Source organism: Mustela nivalis (genome assembly GCF_964662115.1).
Source record: "Mustela nivalis genome assembly, chromosome: 6".
Lineage (NCBI taxonomy): Eukaryota > Metazoa > Chordata > Mammalia > Carnivora > Mustelidae > Mustela > Mustela nivalis.
The window spans coordinates 119,303,945-119,315,195 of record NC_139025.1 but is presented as its reverse complement, the minus strand read 5'-3'; the positions used below and the strand labels follow the sequence as shown (position 1 = coordinate 119,315,195).

The 11,251-nt window shown below is 39.7% G+C and overlaps 1 protein-coding gene across 6 annotated transcripts in view; it reads right to left on the bottom strand.

Moving 5' to 3' along the window:
* Positions 1-525: 525 nt before the first annotated feature.
* Positions 526-11,251, bottom strand: part of FBXO22 (F-box protein 22) — a 31,042-nt gene continuing 20,316 nt past the window's right edge. For all 6 annotated transcript variants that reach the window (XM_082735996.1, XM_082736000.1, XM_082735999.1 and 3 more), the window contains 2 exons: positions 4,885-5,050; positions 526-1,705 (listed from right to left, as the gene is read on the bottom strand). In XM_082735996.1, the coding sequence (XP_082592122.1) occupies positions 1,288-1,705; positions 4,885-5,050 (584 nt within the window). In that variant the 3' untranslated portion in view covers positions 526-1,287. The remainder of the gene's footprint in view (positions 1,706-4,884; positions 5,051-11,251) is intronic.

Sequence of the window (11,251 nt, the reverse complement as noted above, 5' to 3'; positions counted from 1 at the left end):
AAAAGATTGATGTTAACTTCGATCTTGTAAGACTGTCTGGAAACACACAATCCAAGCCACATATGGTAGCACTTAAACTAAACTGTACAGCAACCCAGGACCCTTCTTCTGTGTGATTCTCTTCCCCAAGTGTTGCCTCTTCTGGAGAGTTCAAGATGTCTCACTACCAGATCCACTTCCAAGCAACAAGCTCCAGAAGGGGCAAACAAACAAACAAACAACAACAACAAAAACCAGTCAATGGTAAGGGATACTGGGAAATGTAGTCTTTGTTATGGCAGGCATGTGCCTGGCTGAAAATCAAAGGTTCTATCACTATGCGAAGAAAGGTTACTGGGAAAAATTGGTGTTCTCTGACCATATAGATATTAATGTAGTTAAAAATATAAGCTTACAAATCATTCTGCTGGAAACATGGCAGGATTTACTACCTGACAACTACTATTCTGGGTTTTCATTTCAAAAGAATTGTTTACTTCCATCATTCACTCACCAAAAGCAATGACATATAAAACACTGTCTGAGTGAGTTTCCATGGTATGTTTTATTGGTATAAAACCAAAATAAGGTGATGTAATGGTCTGGTCTGCCAGTTAGCTATATAGAACTTGGTGAAGAAAAGGATTTTCTCTTACAGTTTCTTCATCGAGGGAAAAGGAAAATTTCTTCCTTATAAAGTAACAAAATACTGATTAGTCTTGGCAACTTATTTGACTAAACAATTTTAGGGTAATAGAACAAAAATAGTTACTTAATTTTTATCAAGTAAAAACTCATTAAAAAATTTTTACAGCTTCTGAAAAAAATCAGTAGAATTGTAAAGCAGAGAAAGATTTCTCAAGGTATCTATGTATTTTCTTTCCTCCTTCATTAAGGGAGAAAAAATGTTTTCATGATTTTGCTAAAATATCTAACAATGCAGAGGTAGCCATGGAATGTCTTAAATCTCCATCCTACTGACGAATTTTCTTTCAGTCTTCCTATGCAGAAGACTATAAAGTCAAATTACACAGCATTAGGTGAAATACAGCCGTAATCAGGGCTGTGCCTCATGATGCAAAAGCTCTCAATTCTGTTTCTGTTACGTTACATACAAAGCTGCCCTTCATCTAACTTGTTAAAACTACCCCTAATATAATCTTAATAGTCAAAGTTACAAAACTGATACATATAAAGATATTACTCTTATTTTTTTTTCTTTTTGAAATACACATATCCCAGTTTCCATTTTCTAGGAAAGGTGGAGCCTGAAAATTATACATTGTGAAAGCCACTTTACAGGAGACTTTATTTAGATGACCCGAGATGAATCAGTACCATTATTGTTGTATAGCTGTGAAACAAGTCATCATCCTTCACCTTATTACACTTCTTCAATATAAAGTTCCCAGTGACTATGCGATCACATCCAATTTCTCCATTTCCAAAGAAGCCAAATAAAGGAACACTAGGAAAAAACTTCCTAAATGCATCAGCCTCAACATTGCCCTTGGCTCTATAATACTGAAAGCCCCTGCCAACACATGCAAACATGAAGCCAATGGTATTCCGTTCTGGAATGTTGGCAGCTTTAAGGCGCTGCACTGCAGCCTCAACGGTCTTCTCATCGTTGACATCCTCGTTGAGTAGCACAGTGGCACTCTGGATTCGGTGTCCACTAAATGACAGTCCAACCACACCAGTGGCATCAATATCCAGAGGGTGTCTGTAATTAAATTAGAATAGTGTAGTGATACATCATAAAACAAAATATATAATTTTTTTTTTTAAGATTTTACTTATTTATTTGACAGAGAGAGATCACAAGTAGGCAGAGAGAGAGAGAGAGAGAGAGAGAGAGAGGAGGATGCAGGCTTCCCTGCCAAGCAGAGAGCCTGATGTGGAACTCAATCCCAGGACTCTGGGATCATGACCCGAACCAAAGACAGAAAGAGGCTTAGCCCACTGAGCCACCCAGGCACGCTATAATTTAAAGTATAAAAGAAAACTCCTGATTTGCTTGTTTGGAGCTGCTGACTTTAAGACCTATACCTCATCTGAGGCTCACCTTCCCAGATAGAAGCAATGTAATAGGGATTAAAAATTAAACTACGAATACATTTAAAAGAATGCAGGGAAGCAGATCTGTGAAGAAGGAACTATGTTTTTAGTCACAAATTCAAGGGCCAAATGCATCTCCACAAAGATTTCTGAAAACCATCCTGGTCTTAGATATAAAGTGTTCTTAAAACTTTCTCACTTTCTTAAAATGAATCTTAAAAGTTTTATTCATATGCATGACAGTATCAATTAAATAAAGCTTTCTGGTATTATTTACATGTCTTGGTATCTTTCTCCCCCCACCCTCAGCTGTCACATTCTAAAAAAGATATATTATTTAATCATAGATGATAATTTTATTAAGAACATGTAACTCCAGGGGCACCTGGGTGACTCAGTGGGTTAAGCCTCTGCCTTCGACTCGGGTTGTGATCTCCGGGTCCTGGGATCAAGCCCCACGTCAGGCTCTCTGCTCAGCAGGGAGCCTGCTTCCCCCTCTCTCTCTGCCTGCTGCTCTGCCTGCTTGTGATCTCTCTCTCTCTCTCTCTCTGTGTCAAATAAACAAATAATAAAATCTTCAAAGAAAAAAAGAAAGAAAAAAAAGAACAAGAACATGAAATCCCAGAAGTTTCAGCTTTATATTGTTTGGCCCATAAAGATATGAGATTCCTTTCCTGTGGCTTATTTATTACTTTCAGCATAGAATTCAGCTTAACCTAAAGGTAAAAACATGTTTTGTTTATGTTTGCCTGTTTTTTTTAAGGAAATATTTTATCCTTACTAAAGAAAATATAAAGTGTCAAAGTTATAAAGCACAATACAGTGAACACCTACAGGGGAAAAACAAATATCTTGTATTTCTATCATGTTTACCAACACATTAGTTAATGAAATGGGTAAGATTCAGGTAAGAGGAGAGATAATCCACAAGTAATTACTGAGAATTAGGTGTATTTATGTATGAAATCCAATGTCTGATATTTGAGAAACTTAACTCAAAAAGCTTAAGTGACTAAGATAAGACTAGCTTAGTAGCAAAGCCTGTTTCTGAGGTGAATCCACCCTCTGAAGTCCTCCACTGCTCCTTTATTACATCTCCTCTTTGGCATACCACTGCAAAATATACTGTCAATATCCTGCCTTAAAGAATGATTTACCTTTTGTTTTTCTGGCAAGGTGGTATCTGGACACTATTAAAATGGAGCTTTGATTTACACAATGGCTTCTCTTACCCACTGACAATGGGAAGACCACACTAAAATTAACATGTCATGTAAAGGGTTAACAATTCTTGAGGGCTGTTTCCCACAACAGGTATAAAAAAATGATGAACAGACACCTGACCATGCTAACAGGCTCACATCTCAGACTCTGTATGTCTGGTTTGAGACTGGCATTTCAAAGGTAAATGAAGTATTAAATCATCACTGCCCCATTTTATACGATTTAGAGGTACAAGCAAAGACACAGAAAATCAGGTAAGAGGAGAGATAATCCACAAGTAATTACTGAGAATTAGGTGTATTTATGTATGAAATCCAATGTCTGATATTCTAAGAATTCGAAGCAGAATTCAGAGCACTTGCTTTCCTTCCATCTTCCTCACCAACAGTCCAGGGACCTCAACTTAGCTACAGGTGACCCTTGAAGAGCATGCGTCCATTTACATGTGGATTTTTCTTGACAAGTACAGTACTGTAAATAATTTTAATAACATTGTCTTTTCTTAGCTTTTCTTGTAAGAATATATATATATATATATACATATATATATATATATATATGTGTTAACTGACCATGTTATCAGTAAGGCTTCTGGTCAACAGTAGGTTATCAGTAGTTAAGTTTTTGGGGAGTTACAAGTTATACATGGATTTTCAATTGTGCAGGGATCGGCACTCCTATCCCCTGCATTATTCAAGAGTCATCTGTACTTGCTTTCCCTGATCCCTGACCAGCTGTAGTTGATCCACTGGTAGAGACTTCCAGAAGGGAAATTATAACCGGGATGATTTATACTGATTTAAAGACTGATCTCTTAACATCTGTTGCCATTTCACTACTCTAGTATCCAAGTACTAAACACAAATATAGCAAAAAATGAATAGTAGTTTATTTGCAGGAAGCATCTGGGGAAACATGGTTTTCATTTTCTTGCTTTTGGATATTCATGTCCACTTAATTAGCTCAAACTCAAAAAATACTACAAACTCTTATTCAAAATGCAAAGGGAGTAATAGCTCCCAAGATAGCTGAAGCAAATATTTTTCATCTTCAAAAGCAAAAAAGCCTTAGTAACAAAATCAAGAAGGCTTTCAAAAAGATCTAGTATTTCCCAAAATGTGTGCCAATTCATACCAATAGGTGTCCAAGATGCTCCACAGAACAGATTTGAGAACTGTCATTCCCTCTCTAGAAGATTTCCATAGCACTGTGCATATCAGAGGCTCTAAGACGTTTTACCATGAAGATTCACTGTTTAAGCATGTGTTTCCTTTAGAGGAGAAAACAGAACTACAGAGGAAGTGATCACTAAAGAAAATATAAAGTTATAAAGCACAATATAGTGTGGTTGTATAGAGTACAGAGCTGTCGGGAAATACCAGTAGATATTGCTGAAAATCAGTTTTGAGAAGAAGACGAATCCAATTCAGAGTAAGTTATTAGAAGACAACAGGAAAATTTCATTCTTTAACTATAAGCAGAATTATGTGGAGTATTATAAAATGGAATGAACTATTAGCTCAGCAATTCTATAAACATGTATTTGAAAAACCCAAGGTAAGAAAACCTGAGAACATTTCTGGTCATGCATAGGAGAAATCAGAAGCACATGAGATATACCTGTCAGAGGTCAGCGATGCCAGGTTGTCTACTTGGCCTCCAGCCAAGATGACGTTCATATCACTAAAAGTGCTGACGACTCGCTGCAGGTAATTACTGGCTCCCACCTTACAGCAATTATAGCCAAATACCAGGACCACACGAAGCTCAGGGTTATCTAAAAGACCTGCAGAGGAAAGAAGAGCAACAATTAAAGATAGCCTTAAAACAAGTATATCAAATTTTATTACAATCTTATTTTCTACATTTTTACAAAATGAAATGTTTCTGCTAATGACTTGCACTTCTAGTTATGTGCAATATGGTGTTGAAGCTATCCTATTTCCTTTTTTATTTTCTTTACAAACTTTAACCCTGCTCAAAATGTTTGCTGCCATTAATTATCCGCATTAAAAAGAACAAAATGGCTACTGAAAATAATACAACCCACACTCAACACAAATAAGGAAGCAGCTGTGGGACTGAGCAGCACCTGTGGTGGATATAAGCCATATATAAGCCATTATACCCATGATATAAGACATCTCTACACAGGCCACCACCTGGAATGAAAGGGATCAATGTTTACACAGAGCAGAGTTAGCAGCAGTGATAATATAAAGATCTGGAAAAAAAAAAAAAGAAAAGGTGCCAACCACCGGTAGTGTGTTTAATGGTGGTCACCCCAAAAATGTATCCACATCAGATCTCTGGGGCCGATGAATGTGAACCCATTTGGGAAAAGGTTCTCTGCAGATGTGATTAAGGATCTTGAGATGAGATCACCTGTTATTATCCGGGCAGGATCCACAAATACTATGATAAATGTCCTTAGAAGAGATACATAAGAGACACAGACGTAAGAGGAGGCAATGTGACCACTGAAGCAGAAACTGAAGTGATGAAACCATAAGGAATATCAATACCCACCAGAAGGAGGAAGAGGTAAAGGAGATGCACCCTAAAGCCTCCAGAGGGAGTGCAGCCCTTTCAACACCTTGATTTTATACTCTCGGACTGTGACAGAATCCATTTCTGTGGTTTTAAGATCCCACATCTGTGGTCATTTGTTTCAGCAGCCCCAGGAAACTATCACGAAAATATATAGGCCCAATGCACCTTTTCTAGGAGAGGGGGTGGGAGTGAAGATGGGATTTCAAACTCTTTCCAAAGCAGGAAAATGTTCAATTCTGCAGCATATGGACAAAAAGCAGCTTCCATTAGGGGGCAATATAGCCCCAAAAGAGAACTGCTGTACTCCTCCACCCCCCACCAACAAACTCCCCAGCTTTCACCTGAGCCTCTGGGCACTTTAAGACTATCAATTTGAAAATTTCTGGCATTATCAAACTCATAATTGGACAGGGAAAAAAAAAAAAGCCAATACCTAACTCATACTCCTGTTTCCACTGAGTCAGCCACATGACTTGAATCTTGACAGACCTACAATGAAGGTCATCAGAAATAAGGCTCACTTAAGGAAAAGGAGGTGTGGGGCGCGGGAATGACTAATTACACCAAATAATGACTTATCAAGGGAAAACTCCTCTGGTCCACTTTTAATTCTCTATGTAATAAATCACTGATCTGGAGAATGAAAAGGATATTAATATACAAATCCAGTACTTTCATGATTCCATATACCCTAAACCATTACTAAAAGATCTTTTTTCCCCACAAAGACCAGAGCAGTACATTTGGAGAGAATGTTTTTTCTTTTTTTTTTTTTTGAAGATTTAATTTATTTATTTGACAGAGAGAAATCACAAGTAGATGGAGAGGCAGGCAGAGAGAGAGAGAGAGAGAGGGAAGCAGGCTCCCTGCTGAGCAGAGAGCTTGATGTGGGACTCGATCCCAGGACCCTGAGATCGTGACCTGAGCCGAAGGCAGCGGCTTAACCCACTGAGCCACCCAGGCGTCCCAATGTTTTTTCTTTTCTAAAATGAATTTTCAGAGTTGGAAGAGGGTTGTGGAATCAACTGTCTAGTCTTACTTACAAGTAAGGCTGCTATTCCCAGAAAGATGACCAGCCCAGGAGAGTAACATGGTAGGCTCTAGATTAAAATGCATACCTCCTCTCAGACTTTTAAGTTTCAGAAACCTAAAACTTCTAAATCTCTGCCTTCCCTACTGTTTTCTAACCTCTAGACCCTCTTTTATAATTGTCTAATAAGCATTCTCATCTGCCACCCTCATTTATTTAACAAACACATAGCCAGTGCTTTCTACATCTTCCTCCAGTGGTATTGCTCTACAACTGAGACACACACCCAAACTGAGAAACTACCATCACTTTCCCCTACCCCAACTTTTAAAGAACAAATCCACCTTAGCTCTGGATGGCTGGCTGACAGAGCAGATTAGATCTGTATTTGCCCAAAAGACCATCTGGAGCTTCAGATATGCAACAGAAGGAAGGAACAACTCAAACCCCCTGACACTCAAAACTGAAATGCCTAAAGAACACTTGGCTGAGAAGACCAGCGAACTCTTTTTGAGGTCAGTCTTGGCACTGCCTTCAGCCTTGTCTCACTTTACCTCTGTGGGGGAAACGATGGCCTTCTACCCAGGTCAAGCCTCTTAGATCTTTCAACTTCCAAGAAAGCACGTTAGCCACTTCCCCAGCTCAGCCACTTGTTGGACAGATGACCATCCAGCCCAGTCTCCAGTTCACTGTTACTTGAAATCCAGCTGTGAGATCTAAGTCACAGCAGAGTGAGTGCCTAAAAAACATGTGGGCCATCCATTCCTGTAGTGGGTCTAAACATTCTTAGATACAGCAGAAAGCTCAATGAGCAGGCCTCACTGGTTTGGCCTCTATAACTGCTTTTATGAAGTCTCACTTGGGGTGATGTCACTGGTGCTCAGAGAGTGACATAAGAAACTTCTTGAATCTAGTACAATTCATCTCCATTCTCAAAAAATATGAAGGGCTGGGCTTTTTTTGCTCTGGCTCAGCCAAACCTTTGGACCACCTCTAGCAAGTATTGATGGTATAAATTTCTTGAACTGTCCTCAACCCTGGTTTCACTGTGTTCTTCCTACACATGTCCCTCAATTCAGAACTCCTCCACTGGCTGTATGTATATACCTGTGTAAGCTGCCTTACATTCATTTCAAATAAGGCAGAATATAAATTCATTATGGCTATGATCTACTAGAAGGCTAAAAGGAAATTAAAAAATAAAATAAAATAAAATAAAATAAAATTCAGATACCAAGACCCAAGTCAGATTCAGAGAAATCTGGAAATTCAGGAAAGCCAAAAAAGAACTATTCTGAAGATAAGCCAGGACTCCTTGGAAATACTTTAGGTCTGCATGTTCAGATTTCTCTTCTTTTTGGAGAAACCACTTTTTTTTTTAAGATTTTATTTGACAGAGTGAGAATAAGAGTGAGAGACAACAAGCAGGGGGAATAGCAGGCAGAGGGAGAGAGAGAAGCAGGCTTCCCGCTGAGCAGGAAGCCCGATGCAGGGCTTGATCCCTGGACCTTGGGACCATGACCTGAGCTGAAGGCAGATGCTTAACAACTGAGCTATCCGGTGCCCCTGGAGAAACCACTCCTGAGACAACTATTTTATGATCTGTTTGAAAGTGATGGGATCTAAATGCATGTAGGAAACATACTTCAAAGAAAACATCTACTTAAAATGAGGCTAATACCATAAATAATTCATGGACTGAAGCTGGATTCTCTCTTCCCCACAACTTTCTTTCCTGGGATTTTCATCTTTTTCACACTAGGGTTGGCAAGTATTAAGTCAGCACAGTAAGGAAGTGGGCTTTGGAGTAAGAGCAGGTTCAGAACTCAGGCTCAACCACTTGCAGCTGTATAACTTTGAGCAAGTTACTGGACTTTACCAAGTTCAGATCCTTCCTCTAAAGCTGAGACAGGAGCAAGTCTCAAGGGTTGTTTTGGTGAAGATAAGATAATGTCATAAAAGTAGCAACTACTCTGGTGCCTGGTACCCCCACAGCATAGCTAAGAAATTCTAATCTGCTTAAACTGAGGCCTCGACCATAAGTTAGGTTTGTTTCACCAAATAATGAAATGATGAAGTTTAAGGCAACATTTTCCCTTGAACTAAATGAATTTAAAGTAAACACCAAATTTAGAGGTAGGGAAAAGAAGCTGTGCATCCTATCCTCAAAAGTGATTGGGGGTTTCCTGTGTTGTTCTGACTTTTGACTCAAAAGTCAAATGAGATGTGCCTTATCTCTGATGTTATGCAATAAGAAACTATGTCACTGTGTATGTGGGAGGAAACTTCCACTCCACAAACATGGAGCCTGTGGCACAGGGACTGGAGGTGGGAGGCATGGTGGGCTGAGGACTGTATTCTGCCAATACTATAGCCTGGGAGAAAGCCCCCACTGCCCTCTTACAGTTTGAATTTTCTGGCCCTCTGCTGCCATTCTAAATGAAGTTTACCACAAGGGCAGGAAAGCATAACAGAACACTGACACCACCTTCCTGTCCCTTAAGATTTTTTTTGTAAGCTGGGCAGCGTCTAAAAGTAAGTACCATCAGTTAGGTTTTAGCACCATTTTTCTCTGCTTTGCATCAGATCACTTGCATCACTCCCTCAAGATTCTCTATGAAATCTCCATATAATTTAAAAACTTAGTCCTTTGACAGAGTCTCGGGAATTTCATCTGGTCCCAGGAATTCAGCTCAATAGCGTTTTAACCATTCTGAACTCCTATAAACTCAACTGAAGGACGAAGAAAAGAATAACAGCAACTCTATGAACCATTTTCTGCAAGGTAGAAGGTGTGGAGAAGTGAATGAGGCAATATTTGGGAAGAAACACTGTGGGGGGAGAAAGCCTCCATCAGCCAGCTCCCAGCAAGTGACAGAGCAACAGAGGACAAAATCAGAACCATTAGAAGTCTGCTCCAGTGGCTAAGCAGGTGGCAGGGGGATGGAACACTTGCTGGGACAGTGTGGTCTCAGGACCCTTGGGCTCACAGAAAGACCAGGGATACCTGAGTGGGACAGAACTCCCAAATATCAGTGTAGGGAAGCTGGCTGCAAAGAATGAGCCCAGGAGTGGGCTTTCAGCTTGGGGTTGCCATAAACCATAATCCACAGCACAGTCAGGTCACTGCTCTTCGAGGAGGAACCCAACAAATGGCAGATCCAGGGACACTCCACTTCGTCCCCTGGGAGGAGTGGCATGGGAGTGCTGCTGCAGGAATCTGCTGGGTGAGCATGGAATATGGCTGGAGAGCAGGGAGACAGGTGAGACAGGCATGAATGACAGCTTTCTTCTAAGGGTGCACAGAGGAGTGAGGGCCCGAGCTCTCAGCTCCTCTAGGACCGGAGATTGGGAGGCCGCCATTTTCATTCTTGTCTTCTAAAGCTGCAAGGAAAGCTTTCAGGGAACAAAAGCCACAGAGAGCAAACCCAAGCAGATGACTCAGCCTGGCCTCTGGCAAGGGCAGTGCAATTCCACTTGGGGCAAAGACTTTTGAGAATCACTGCAACAGGCCCCTCCCCCAGAACATCAGCAAGAACATCCAGCCAAGACCAAGTTTACCCATCAAGAAGAACTACACACTCCAGCTCTAGGGGAATTCAGTATATAGAATTATGGCTTTTTCCCCATGATTCTTTAGTCTTCCAACTTTAATTTCTTAAATTTCCTACTTCCTTATTTTTCTTTTGGAATTGTTCTGTCCTTTTTCAAACAACTTCTTATCAATTCCTTTCTTAAAAATCTTTAATTTTCATTGTTACAGTCACATGCCATGCATTCATTGTATTTAACCTGATTGTTGTATATATGTAGATTTTCTTTAAAATTTTGGGATGCAAATTCTTCTAACAGACCAAAACAGACCCAAAATCTAATATGGTCTACTCTATTCACCAGCCTGATCGTGTTCTTTATTTCCCCTCTTTTCTCTGTTTTCTTTCCCACCCGGTTGCAAGTCTCTTCTGTTTTATTTAATGTATATTTCTCTAAGGTTGTTGTTACCCTTTCAGGATTTTGTTCTCTTGTTCATCTGTTCTTCAACAAAATGACAAAATGGAAAAACTCACCTCAAAAAACAGAACAAGAGTCAGTACTGACTGCCAGGGACCTCATCAATATGGACCTTAGTAAGATGTCGGAATTAGGGTTCAGAATAACAATTATGAAGAAACTAGCTGGGCTTGGAAAAAAGCAGAGAAGACATTAGAGAATCCCTTTCTGGAGAACAAAAATCTAACCAAGTAGAAATCAAAAAGGTTATTTATAAGGTGGAATTGAAAATGGAGGCTCTAGCTAGGAAAAATGAGGCAGAAGAGAGAATTAGTGGTACAGAACACCAAATGACGGAGAATCAAGAAGCTGAGAAAAAGACAGATAAACAACTACTAGATGCAATGGGAGAAT